Source organism: Apteryx rowi, unplaced genomic scaffold, assembly GCF_003343035.1.
Source record: "Apteryx rowi isolate R43461 unplaced genomic scaffold, aptRow1 scaffold_564, whole genome shotgun sequence".
NCBI classification, from domain to species: Eukaryota; Metazoa; Chordata; class Aves; order Apterygiformes; family Apterygidae; genus Apteryx; species Apteryx rowi.
Genome location: NW_020450832.1, coordinates 205,624 through 219,297, shown reverse-complemented (window position 1 = coordinate 219,297; position 13,674 = coordinate 205,624). Strand labels below are relative to the sequence as shown.

Genomic DNA, 13,674 nt, shown 5'->3' with positions numbered 1-13,674 from the left:
TGTTCTCATAAGGTGGTGGATAATTTATTAGGACTCCTGTAGAAATCCCCAGTAGTTTCCCAAAGTACCAAGACTATATTCACCTACCTATAGATGCCACCTGGACCTAGACTTTTCTAAGCATTCAAGCTACCCAAGAAGTAAAAGACATATCTTGGACTCAAATCCAGAACCAGCTGATTTGATCCCATTTGGAGGATGTATGGATGTGTGTGTATGTAATTTTAAATTTCCTCTAATGACAATAAAGTGTTCTGTAGCATAAGATCACAAAACCTGGTGTTCTGCTCAGTCCTGCTCTGCCTGTGCTGGCAGGGAAAATAATCTGTGTGTCCTGCCTGTGTTTTATCTTAGGAGCAGGAATGGTAGTCGACTGGGAGCAAGAAACGGGGCTCCTTATGACGTCTGGAGATGTGAGGATAATCCGGATCTGGGACACAGATCGGGAAATGAAAGTACAGGTAAAACCTGTGTATTTGTCCCATTTACCTTTCCCTACGGCTGAGCGTAACGGTCTCCTAGCAGACTCCCAGCCCACATCTCATGCAGTGAGTTATCACTTGCACTGCCAAAGGAGCTGAGAATTTGTGTGTGAAGAGCTGACAGGTACCTGCTTCTGGATCTCCTGCTTTCCAGCTTCAGAATCATGTTGCAAGATAAATAAAAATACATAAATATTTAGTAAGTGTTTCAGACCTTTCCTGGAAGTTGCTGCTGGTATTCTGAACAGTACATGATAGTGCTTAGAAGAGGTGAGGTCTGTGCAATCCAGGGGCAGGCAAGAGGCCACTGATATGTTTTTTTGTATTAACATATAATTGAAATAGTATAAAAATATCTTGAGAAAATTAAATGGTGAGTTGGGTAGGTGGTAGAGCACAGTCAGACTTTCTACYTCCATCTCTCTAATTCTCTGGGAAGCAAACAGCTAATTACGGAATGGCGTTACCCTCATACTTCTTGTCTTCAGGAAAGCATGGTTCACACCAAGTGAAGGCAGTGGGGTTGCCAGCTGAGGCCAGTGTGACTCGGAGCAGCAGTTTGCCCGGCATCATGTGGGCCAGGTACCAAAGCACCGACAATGTCGCTGAGGCTGCTGAGGGCTCCCTCAAAGTCTCCGCTTCCAGCTGGGGAGCTGCTGGCAGCGCTCTGCGGCTCGCTGCTATTCCCAGAACTGAGTGCATCTCACCTTTAAAGCGAGGCGGTACAAAAGCCTTATTTCCCTGTGCAGTGGGATGGGGAAAAGACAGTGCAAGCATTCATGCTGATTGTAGTCAAATAAAATGTTTTTAGGAATTGTAGGGAGAAGCAGCAAGTCTGTGAGAATGAAGTCACCATGCTGGAGGAAAAAGGAAGTCTTCAAAGCTTCTAGAAATTAATTACCCCTGGATGAACATTAATTATGATACTTTGACCCTGCAGTGTAGCATAATTAAGCTGGAGTTGATCTTAATTACTTTCACTATTATTTTTTCTATGTAAATTAGGGAACATCAAAATTCAGAAGGTGAAAATCTCCTCAGTGATGATGATTAATGATTGTACTGAAATTATCTAAAAACATGCTGTTTCCTTTTTAATTGCAAAGACTGGTTTTGTTGAAATTCAAGTGATTGAAACTTCCTGACTCAGTAACACTGGCAAGCTGAAAGTCAGCACAAAGAGCAGGGAAGCTATGTAATTCAAGCTAAAAAAGGTGCCTCCCCGCTCTTTGAACTACCAAAAGCGCATCTCTGGAAGCACTTTGGTTGTAGCTGAAGAAGCAAGTACTTCATTTTCACTTCAGCTGATTGTTCCTGCTTCAAAGGCAGGATCTGGTTTTAGGCAGTTAGAATAACTATCCAAACAGCCCCTGAAGTTAGGTGCCTCTAGCCAACAGCTACTTCACTCAGCTAAGGCTGTGAATAGCAACTAAGAAAGGTGAATATGCACAGAAGCAAAAATAGGATGGAAGTGTGAAATCAGCTAATGCAGTCTAAAGTGCCTCTTTGATTGTTATCCTGTTTTTAAAATGTTGCTTAGTTTTTATCTATTTTAACTGAAACTGTTTCTCTTCATAACAGTTGTAGACATTATTCCAAGCAATTCCTTTCCTTATAGCAAGTACAGGAGGGGAAAAGTTGCAGCATTCGAGTAAGAATGCAGGATAGGTTCCCAGCACAGCTGTCCTTGCAAGCTCCAGTTGTCTTTTTCCATGTCATTATCTTTAAATGTATGCAGTGTCTGGCTGCTAATGAGCTATTCTCCTTGCCACAGGGTCCTAAAGCAGGGCTTGATGGGTGGCACAGCGTTGGCTCACTTGATGTTACATAGGTGACTTTGGCATTGCATGATAGTCAGGCAGCTCGCTGTGTTGGCGAAGACTTGCGTGTTTATCATGACGTTGTCCAAGAGCACCAGAACCGTTTCACAATTGCCAGCACCCTGGAGCTGCCGGACGTGGCTTCCTGCGCTGTCCGTGCAGAAAAGAGAGGTCACGGTCACACAGTCGAACCTCAGGGCTGCTGCTGGCTCTCTGCCTGGGCCTGGCGGTCTGAATCTCCCTCCTTGAACGCAGACCTTGTGGTAGGCGCTAAGGCTGCGGGAGCCGGGCCCAGTGCTCTGCTTCAYGTGGCCCGTTTGTGCCAAAGCAGAGGGGCTCTGCAGGGATCTAGTGRTGCTTCTGCTGAAGGGAGGAAGAGAGCTCAGGGCTAAAAAATGAAACGGAAAGAAAGCTCATTTCCTGGAACGGCTGCAATTATCATTAAAGGGGAAAAAATCATTTTATTGTTTCCAGGGGGCAAATACGGTTTTTGTCCTGCACAATATTGTGAAATGAAAAGACTCGTTGTACAAAGCTATTCTTCTAATATATGTGTTACTGCTAGGGGTTCTCCACTGCCAGAGTGTCTGCTATTGTGCCAGTTAGACCTGGGTTTACTGACTAGGAAATGTTTCTCCGAACAAAACTATTATTTGATCTGTTTTGCATTCTACTTTTGGTTTTTTTTTTAAAGCTTCTTTTATGAGAGGCATTTAAATAACTTCCTAGAACTTATTTGGGTGCTCACTTGATGCACAAAAAGAGCTAATACCTTGCAGGCTTGTTCCTTCAGCAGAATTTTGCATAGATGGTATTGCTTGTCGCATAGTCTATGTTTGGTTTTATATGTGTGTTTATATACGCCTCTGCCAGTTTTGCTTTCTTATATGGCTTGTCTCTTCCAAATATTTACTGTTCATCTTGCCATTCCAGTAGCATTTGCAACTTGCACACAGCAAAGATGGTTTATGGAGAAACAATTCCTCTGGCCATTTATTTTAATTAATTAGGTATTTCTACTAGAGAATTATACAAATTCCTCCTTCCTAAAATAGACCTCACTTTGATGTTGGTTTATAATGCTTGATTGATTTGCAAAAGCTGGGTCTGGGAGTTTGGGATAAACTTTGGGAACTGCGGCTCTAGCAGTGACCACAATCCCCAGGATCCCTGCGCCCTCGTTTCCGGGCCTGGCAGAAAGCATCACATCCCTGCTGGAGATGTTCGCACCGACTTGGTGTCTTCTCTTCTGGGCTGTAGCTTGCCTCGCCTTCTGAGCTTGCCTCGCATGTGCTTTGCCCCCAGGACATCCCCACGGGCGCGGACAGCTGCGTGACCAGCCTCTCGTGCGACTCRCATCGATCGCTCATCGTGGCCGGCCTGGGCGATGGCTCCATCCGCGTCTTTGACAGGAGGATGGCTCTGAGCGAATGGTAACGGCGGTGCCACCCCAGCCCCTGCCCGGCYGGGGCTCCAACCTCCCTTGGTTTCAAGGCCCCAAAGCCCCCAAGGAGTTTAGCAATCTGACCTTGGCTTCGGTGACTGAAATATCTTACTGGAGAAAATGTCACCGTTTCCGTGGGTGCTTTTATGGCCTTCATGGTGCTGTGATCCGGGTCTCGCTCCCTGAGGCTCCCTCGCCTCCCAGCCTTGCTCAGGACCTGCCCGATCCCCGGTATCTCAGGGCCTTGCAGAGCCCTTTGGGCGAGACCATGTCCTGCCCCCAAACTCGGTGACGGAGTCTGCAAGCGGAGGCAGATCCTCCCCCTCTCCTTATACCGTCGGAGAAGAGGCCAAAGCCGTCGGCTTTGCAGCCCCTGTTCTCCGAGGCCCGCGGCGGTTGTCCTCGCCTTCCTCCTCCTTCCCTTCGAAACGTCTCTCCTCTCTCCTTGTTCCTCAGCCGCGTCATGACCTACCGCGAGCACACAGCCTGGGTGGTGAAAGCCTACCTGCAGAAACACCCCGAGGGCAACATCATGAGCGTCAGGTAAAAAGGGCACTTGCCGCTCGAGCTGTTTTCTTTTAAACACCGTTTGCCTTTCTGCTTAAAATCTGCCGCTGGTGCACCAGGAGCTGAGAGGGCAAAGCGCTTTGCCTGGACGTTCGCCTCGCTTGCTAACTCCTGCTCCAGGCTTGGTGGAGAGAAGGCGCGAAGCAACGCGAAGCTTTCCTTGGGAGCCCGTTAGGGAGGCTTAAGAGTAAACAAGAAGGTATCTGCGCTGAAATTACTATCACGAAGCGTGCGAGGGAGTAATCGAGCGAACCGTAAAGCTGAGCTAGACACGCTGCCTCTTGTGGGTGTCCTTCCTTGCTGCCAGCAGCTCTGTGGGGTCGTGGGAGATGGAGCGCGAGCAGGAGGGAGGTTTATGTTGCATCTGTTGGGCATATTGCTGTGTGGGATTACTTCACCGTCTAGCAATTTTGTACACATAAATCCATTTCTGCTGCCTGGTAAATACTGCGCAGAGAGCAGCATATATTTTTTTTAGCCATTAAAGAACGGCAGAATATAATTTATTGTCATAAAGCTGCTGTTTGCGCACAGAGAGGCTCTTTTTCTTGATTACAAAATGAAAACAAAACATAATATTCTGGGATGTAGAACATTCCCGAAGTGGGGGATGGGCCAGCAAAAATTTATCAAGATTTTCGGAAAGGGGCTTAAGTGATGCAGCTGCCAGATTTGTCAGGCTCACATATTACAGTTTTTAATCTTCCTCTCTGTAATCTCCTTCAGCCATCCCAGGGGTCAGGCCTGTGTGCCTGGCCAGCCCTAGTCTGAAGGCTCGTTTTTCATCTCCTCACTGCCCTTCTCGGCAAATGGTGCTTTTGCTCAGGATTGAAAAAGTACAAGAAAATGTTGCAGTTCAGAAGACCAGTCTGGTCTCATCCCGCAGGAAGCGGGTGTGTTAAGACAAGCCACCCTGCTCTCCGTTTCCCCCAGTTCCCAGTTCAGTCTCTCCTTCGGCTGGCCGCAGTGTCCAAGAAAAACAAATGTTAGGATATAGCTGGTTCTGGTGTAAYAATTTCCTGAAAAACGTCAAGGCGTTGTGGTGTTTATGGAGTAAAATCACAGAGAAAGTTTTTATCGGACCAGAGAGCGGCGTTTATAACACGAGATTGGCGATTCTAGCCCAGATTCTGCAGCTCTCCACCGACTGGCACTGCTCCATTACTTGATATTTTGTTCAGCCGTTTTGATCTATGTGCTAGTGCGACCATGGGGTTTTCCTGCTCACCAGCAGTTCACCAGGAGCTCTTCTTCCAAAATACTWAAGTGGAATAATGGGATAACATGCACCTGGCAAATGTATCTTAGACTTTTTTCCTGGTTGTTGAAGTCTACAGTGATAGCATGCAGCTAAATGGGACGTCAGGACAGGGTCTTTCCCTGTTCTCTTTTGACAACTGCATCCAGTTAATCAGCAGGTCTGCTTCCATGAGTTGTATAGTGTTGCTAGAAAAGGTCCTTAAACGTCTTCCAAATATCCTGGTTTAGTAGCTTAGCTGGTGTTGACTTATTTTAATTATTAGCTGAAGCACCAGTTGCTGTTCTGCTGGGACGTACTTTGTTAAGACCGTGTTCTCATATGCGCTCCTCACACCACAGAACTATGCTTCCATTTTAAAGCTCTTGCCTGGTCTTCCAGTGCATTCAGAACCATTTTCGAGTCTTAGTAAGATTCAAAGCTTGAAATGGAATTACTGTGTATTTGATCTCTCTCAAAAAATATTTCCATCTAGTCTTTAGGATCTAAATCAACCTGAAGTTTAATTTGTCTTGAATTTAATTATGTGACAGCAGGAATTACAGCATTTAATAAGGATATAAATAATCCTGCATAACAGCCTTCTGATCACTATTAGAAATTCCAGAGGTAAAGAGACTGAAGGAAATATGTATCTTAATGCTTTGTTCTTAATTCTGTAGAGTGATTCACAGTCATATACAGCCATCAGTGACTTGAAAAAAATACTGTACAGTTTGTCCTGCCAAAGGCCTTACTTCTCTGCTAAGTAGAATAAGATCAGGTGAATTGATTTTGAATTTAGTTTCCATAAGAGACTTTCCWGTTTGTCTTTTCCTACACTGGTCAACAAGTGTCCTCTAAGAAGCAAGTAAGAGCAGATGTACCATAGCAAAAACTTCAGTCTTCTGTTCCAGGGACATAGAACAAGACGCCTCCTCTTCACTTCTAATAGGCTTGATTCTACTGATGTATTTCAGAGATCACTTAACAATAAGAAATCATCTGTATTTGAAAGGTGCTTGATCTACTAAGCACAGTATCTTTCTACTACCACTATTGCTTTCCCACCTTCTCTTCCCTRATAAGTAAAGTCATTAGTAGGATTGACACATAGCCTGAGCATGAAGCACTGTTTGTTATGCTGGGTCCACAGAGTACTTTGGACAGCACGGACTGGTGCATCTGTGTCCAGACAGTTGGCGTAATGGATGGTACCAGCAGAGCCCATCTGGTTAGATTGTTCTAATACAATTTTCTGCTGTGAAAAGGAGAAGGAATTTGGGTCTGACATGTAGCTTAGTGTATTGAGAATGACATAACAGTGAAGGTACTCGTAGTCGGTGATGAGCTGTAAGTGATAAAAGTAATAATGGATCACTCCTGAGGGCAGAGGCAAAATTGTTTGTACAGCACTTAATGCTTTGTGGATGGTACTGAGTATAAGTGACGTCAGTAGGAATTCAGTCACCCTGACAGAGAGGGCATGGCTGCACTTCTTCTTTATCCTAATTTGCTGATCAAGGCGGTCAACTCACAGACAGGCATACGGCTTGCTCTCCTGAGCTGTAGGATCTGATCTGGGACAGCCTGACATTGTAAAATTCATGTGTTGGCAGTGTAAACGGAGATGTGCGATTCTTTGACCCCAGGATGCCAGAGTCTATGAAGGTCCTTCAGATAGTCAAGGGGCTGACAGCTCTTGACATTCACCCACAAGCCAACCTCTTTGCGTGGTAAGTTCTAGTTTCACCCCTTGCATCCCTTGAGTGGACAGAGGACAATTCGTCTCTGCAATCACCATTCATGGGGCTTTGTTTTGTTTTGTTCTGTTTATTCTCACCATGAACAGTGCAGCTTCTTTCCCATGTTTGCAGCTGAGGTATTTTATCCCTTGCATGCATTAGTGAAACCTCTGCACAGGTGACTTGGAGTAAAGGCGTATGGTCTTTCACTCCTTACGGCAGATTCCTGTTCAAGGATATCATGTGTATGTTTGGGCTCTGAGCAGGGCCCAGCACCTGCTCCACAGCTATGTATCTTCACGGTTGCTGGGGAATCCATTTTCAGCGAATGCGTACATCAGCTGTTCATGTTTTCTGTCTCAGTCCTACACTGTAACAGGTAACTCTGTGGTTCAAGTTGTTCTGTGAATCTCTCTGTACTGAGGTTGCCATGTTACAGTTAAAGTCGGTCTCCCCCCTTATAAGAACTCATTGCACACTAGTCCGATAAGCAACTGAGGTCTCCACAACTAGGGATGGGTCTGTAAGCAGCAATATCAGTGTTACCAGAGCGTTCTCAGTGACACCAGCTTCTCTTTGTTCATTTTCAGTGGCTCAATGAATCAGTTCACTGCAATCTACAATGGAAATGGTGAGCTGATCAACAATATCAAATACTACGATGGTTTTATGGGTCAAAGAGTTGGAGCCATCAGCTGCCTGGCTTTCCATCCTCACTGGGTCTGTATTCGCTCTTTCTGGAATTTGGAATTTGCATTTCTGGGTGAATGTCGGTGTTGGAAGAGGGAAAGGTGCAGAGACTCCTCTAGCACAAAGGCGTGCTGCCCCGTCCCAGTTTTCTGAGGGTCCTTTGAGCCTGGCTGTGCAGCCCAGGTCCTTCAGTGCTTGTACTCCAGGCTGTTTCAGACAGGGCCACTTTGGAGGTACAACCAGTGCTGCTGTTTTATGATGTGCTCCTAAGACTAGCACAGAGCCCCCAACCGCCGAGCCCTTTTCACCTGGGGTGCACTTGACATACCGTTCCCGTTTCCTTCCATCACTCTGGGGCTGCATCCCGGCTTAGCTCTGTAGTTCTTGCCACAGAAATTCTCCAAGGTGAATTTGACTGGAGCTGATGGGAGAGGTGCAATCTCGCAATTCCAGCCTGCAGATTTTTAATGTGTTTACAGACAGGAGGCTCACCGTTGCGTCTCTGGGGCTGCTTTTACGCTGCCTCTTATGTAACACTTTTGGAAGACCTAGTGCTGTGCAGCAGAAAAACTGCATGTCAAAAAAATAGAGCTCTGCAAAAATTAAAGGCATAAGCTGAAAAAATATAGAGTGAATCGGAGTAAAAAGGAAGTTCCTAAATATGTCACAGGCTGAGCTGACTGTGCAGTAGTGGTCAGAGAGAAGGTCTGGTCACTACTTAGTTAGGAGGCAAGTGCCCATCTGCATTATGGACTTCTGCTCACTCGGAGATGAGAATAAGCGAAGGAGACAGACTAAAAAAGCAATGTGAAGGGACAGGAAAAACAGGAAGAGGTTAAAGAAGTCATGTAAACAGGCAGTTGTGTTAGAAACCTGTGCATCGGAACTCAAATATATGTGAAGGGAAAGAGCAGTGGGAATGATAAAGGACCTGGAGGAGAGGGGGAATGAAATAGTCTATGCTGAGATTTGGTATTGGCTGGGCTGGGAAAGGGAAATTTGTTTTTCTGCCTAGGTTATATGCACTTTATATCCTGAAGGTAACAGGGTTAAAGAAGAGCTTATCTCCTCCTTGGTTTTGAAAGGTCACTTTGCAGAAAGCCAAACAGTGATTTTGCTGTCCTGCAGTGTGGGGGATAGAGAAAGAAGTGGCTAATCACTTGAATCATCTTGCTTTTTAAATATGCAAACAAACAAACCCCCGTCTAGCCCAGAGCTCCATGGCGAGAGTTGTTCCTGGCCCTTTCAAGAGCGGTATGCTAATTTTCAGTCCAGGACACTGTTCATAACTAGCAAATTTGCAGTCATTTAGAAAAATTATGTTAGAGTTTGGCAACTAATAGTCACCATAATTTTTCCCCCTGGCTGAAATAGGGGCATATAACTCGCTGACACGATGTAGGTGCTGGCAGAAATGTCGTCAGAGCTGCGTTGGCAGATGCACTTAAGAGCTTTCTAGCATCTGGGTGCTACTGCTGGAAATGTCGACCATTACCATTTTCTCTGTGATGTGTCTCTCATTACTGCGTAACACCTGAMCATTTATCCCTGTTTTGCTCTCTTTCCACAGCCTCATCTGGCAGTCGGAAGCAATGACTACTACATCTCAGTGTACTCAGTGGAGAAGCGGATCAGATAACGGCTCAGGGCAGCGTCACTGGAGAAAGGGAGTCCCAGCGGACGGGGCCGTGTCTCACCTATAATGTACATAGTGAAATTATCGACTTGAATGTTTAGTGTTGGCTGCTGCTGCAACCCATAACTTGAACATATTTTTTTTTCCGACTTAGCTACTGATGATTTTGACAAGGAGAAGAGAGACAATCTCCTAATTTTTTTTTTCAGCTGTATACTCTTAAAGCTACAGAAAAGGAAGATTTTATTTTTGTTTCCAGTGGTTGGCTTCTCTGTTAGAAACACAGGTCCTGAGCTTGGAAGGACCGGATGAGGCAATACCCTTGAAAAGGGCTTTTCGTTTTAGTCTTTGTTTTTGTTTTGCTGGAGCGTAGGTTGCTTTAAGGAATGAAGTCAAGACTCACCTACAGCTCTGTGCGTTTGACCAGACCATGGGACCCCTCCAGCTGCTGCCTAGCCTGTGCCAAACAGTGATCCCTCGGACAGGGCAGCGAGACCGAGCCGTCCATCTGCAGGATCATGCACGTGCTCCTGCCCCCCCTGAGTGTGGCAGGAGGAGATAGGAAGGCATCTGCTCTACGTAAACCTTGTCCTCTCTGCAGTTTCATCTCCAGTGGAAGCAGAGACTGAAGAATCAGTCGGGAGACGTGGTGGCAAGGGGAAGCAGGAATCCTGAGGAAAGGGGCTTGAGGAGATGACAGGAGCAGGGCACAGTGCCACCCTGCCATAAAGCTGCACATACCGGGAAAAGAGGGGAGAAAAGAACATGGACATCTCTAACGTCCCAGCAAGCCTGGAGCAAGTCACTAACATAACCACTTTCCACCCAAGCGCACAGTGCGGGTGAGGGGGCTGGAGGACGTGGGGTATCGCAGTCACAGTTACTTTGCCAGTCAGTGTCCTCTCGCCCACAGCGATTTCCACAAACACGTGTGACAGCTTGGAAGCTCTGCACACCAGCAAGGGAGGCTCCAGGCTCGAACCCCAGGCTTTCATCTCACCCTGATGTGCTCAAGTTCAGCTAGGTGATGGACATGAGTATTTGCACCCTTGCAGCTGTATGTATGCAGCTACAAACATCGTGTGTCCACACGTGTGTATGTGGTCGTGGCTCCTCTGTGTGTCCCTGCAGAACTGGGCATGAAACCACACATGGTCTGAGCACAAGAAAATYGCTAAAGAGGGGCAGACGGCAGGTCATCCTGCTTAGAGCAAAACCACTTTGTCCTGGCTATCTAAGGGAAACCCAGCTCCACCTTCCTCGCCTTCCAAGCCTGCGTAATGAATGTTTCTGTCCCTTGAAATCCATAATGCATCTGGAGACCGATGTAGGGGAGGCGTAGGCAAAGCCAAAGGGCAGGTTTCTTTGGTGAAGCACTGCCTAGGACTGATTTAGCTGGCCAAGAAGAGCAGAACTCTTGTCGCTGCTCATTATATACCAGATAATTTTATTTTCCTGGGTGTTCAGGCAGGTGGCCCCTGCAGTAGCCTTGGAAGCGGCCAGGTGGCTATTCCGGGCGTGCTGCAGGGCAGCTGAATACAAAATCCCATGTGCACGTCTGGACACTCATTTTGGTGAGGTTCCTTGAACTGTGGAGATGAAGCAGATGCCAAAGGCTGGGCGCTGTGGCCTCCCCCTCGAGCACCGTCGCCGCCTCCCCTCCCCGGAGGGGGGCAGCGAGCCGCTTCACAGGATGACGAATCAAAGGCTTTGAACTTAAGAAAAACTACCTAAAAGTCCACTTTTGGATTACCAAAAGTTAATTATGGTCTAACGGGAGCTCTGCCTCTCCCTTCCCCTCCGAGCTGCTCCAGYGTCGGCTCCGGCGGCACGCGGGCTCGGACCCGCCACTGCCCGGCTCTCGCACCGGCGCAGGGGCTGGCGTTGGCCTTGCCGGCAAGGGGTGAGACAGAGTTTGGGTTCTGCGCGTAACCAATTAACATACCCGGCTTAAAAACAGACTATAGATTTTTAACTTATATCAGTGTATTTGTTTAAGGAACAAGAAATACCTGGCAAAATGCACAGGTGCAGAGTGGGAAGCTGCCGCTCTGGCCAGCGCTCCCCGCGCGCCCGGCCAGCCCGTGCCGCCAGCAGAAGGGGTTTTTAACTAACTTGGCCTGTTTAGCTTTCATCTAAGCGTGTGTGTGGGCTGTGTTTTCACAGGTCTGATGCAGAGATTCAATCATGGAATTTAACCGAGGATCTGGAGAGCATCCTACCTAAAAGTTCACTTATCTTTATTTATTTTACAAAAATTTAAAAAATATTAAAAAAACAAAACACACGATTGTAATGTGAGAGTAAGGCAATTACAAACAATAAATGGTTAATAAAAAATAAATGCAGAAACACTTCTCAGCCTGGCGCTCCTTTCCTGGGGCAGGCGTGGGGCGGCGGCAGCACGGGGTGGCGGAGCGGGACAGCTCCCTCCTGCAAGGAGTCCCAGCAGTTTTTAGCTTTGTCTTTTTTAGTTTTTAGCTAACGTGCTGGGCCTGCTTCACTGCGGAGAGGACAGGCGCACGGGGAGGTGCTGGGCAAAAGCYGCTTGTGCAAGCACAGGGCTCCTGCTTGCCCCAGCGCTTCGAGGGGTTTCCGCGGCCGCGTGTGGGCACCCAGGTTCATTGCCCGTGAGCAAGGCCCAGCCGAGCTGGACTTGAGCAAAGAGCGGAAAAGTTGTGTTTCTGCACCGCAATTCTGACTTCCACTCCGGGAAAGCAGGTGCAGTTTTATGCCTCAGATCCTGCTTTTAAGTCTCTCTTAGCGGAAGCCTTCCCGGGGCAGATCCGCCAGCGCGACGACAGATGCTCGTACGGTCCCGCTGGATTCGCATCCCACTGGACCGCCACTGAGCTGACGAATCCCCAAGACCAGTGCAAATCCCCAGCGTGAGACCAGACGTTGCACAGATGCCACCTGCGACCAGGGTCCCGCGAACGCACCCCTCGCGGGTGCCCGCTGCCTCGGCTCCCCCCAGCGCCGGCTTGGCAGGACGCCGTCGCATCTGCTGCAGCGGCCTGGGCGCAAGAGCTGGTTTTTAATTGCCGGCCCTGGAGGGGAAACTTGGTCCTTTAACGTGGAAATCGGAGCAGTGCAAAACTGGCAGCTAGGCTGTTCCGAGCAAAACCGCAGCAGTGAAAAAGCGGTGTTTTCAGACGCTGGGGCAGGTCGTCTTGCAACGTCTAATTGTTTAACTGAGCTTTGATCACTTCGGAGAGTGTTGTATTGCAGGCAGGACGCATCCAGAAATAACCGCGTTGGAAAGCCGGCAAAGGCAGCGCGGCTCCGAGGCGAGCGGAGGCGGCTGCCGAGGTGTTGGGGCGCGGGCTGCACCCAGGGCCGGTGCTTCGGGGGTCTCCGGGTAGAACCACTTTGGGCAGCTTGAAATGGTCGCCCAGGCCCTGCGCCCGTGACGTGTCCGGGTCGGTGGTGTTGCAGCAGTGGGATTCGGCTCCGCGTGCTCCCACCCACCAACCCCGCGGTGCCCTGCTCCCCGCGGGGACGACACCCTGCGCCCCAGGGCYGGGCCGCGCTTGGCCTCACCGCTGGCCAGCTGCTTCAGGGACCGGGCCACCAAAAAACACGTCGGGCCATCCTGCCCCAAAGAGGGGGCCCAGCTCATCACCCCGGGGGCTGCCGTGGCCCCGGTCCCCCGGCTTGGGAATTGCTCCAGGCTCAATGYGCCCCATTTAAGGCTTTGCTTTTGGTGGGGTCGGCACACGTGCACGTGGGGTCATGTACATGTGCACACACTAACGTGCCCATCACTCCTGCCCCACGCTGCACCCCATCCCCATACCTCTCCATCCCCTATACCTCCCCCCATACCATACCATCCTATACCATCCCCTATACATACCCTTATACTTCCCCATCCCCCATACCCCCTATACATCCCCCTATACCCCTCCATCCCCTATACCTCCCTCCATACCTCTCCAACCCCTATACATCCCTTCCATACCTCCCCATCCCCTATACACCCCCATACCTCCCCATCCCCTATACACCCCCTATACCTCCCCCTCCCCTATACCCCCATACCTCCCGATC

The 13,674-nt window shown here is 48.5% G+C and overlaps 2 protein-coding genes across 5 annotated transcripts in view; both read left to right on the top strand.

Annotated features, from left to right (window-relative positions):
* The window catches only part of RPTOR (regulatory associated protein of MTOR complex 1), a 172,722-nt gene extending 160,747 nt beyond the window's left edge, over nt 1-11,975 (top strand). For all 4 annotated transcript variants that reach the window (XM_026081982.1, XM_026081981.1, XM_026081979.1 and 1 more), the window contains 6 exons: nt 355-461; nt 3,608-3,735; nt 4,203-4,289; nt 7,170-7,286; nt 7,886-8,015; nt 9,556-11,975. In XM_026081982.1, the coding sequence (XP_025937767.1) occupies nt 355-461; nt 3,608-3,735; nt 4,203-4,289; nt 7,170-7,286; nt 7,886-8,015; nt 9,556-9,624 (638 nt within the window). In that variant the 3' untranslated portion in view covers nt 9,625-11,975. The remainder of the gene's footprint in view (nt 1-354; nt 462-3,607; nt 3,736-4,202; nt 4,290-7,169; nt 7,287-7,885; nt 8,016-9,555) is intronic.
* Nucleotides 10,140-13,674, top strand: part of CHMP6 (charged multivesicular body protein 6) — an 11,635-nt gene continuing 8,100 nt past the window's right edge. The window contains exon 1 of the mRNA XM_026082008.1: nt 10,140-10,200. Within this exon, the coding sequence (XP_025937793.1) occupies nt 10,140-10,200 (61 nt within the window). The remainder of the gene's footprint in view (nt 10,201-13,674) is intronic.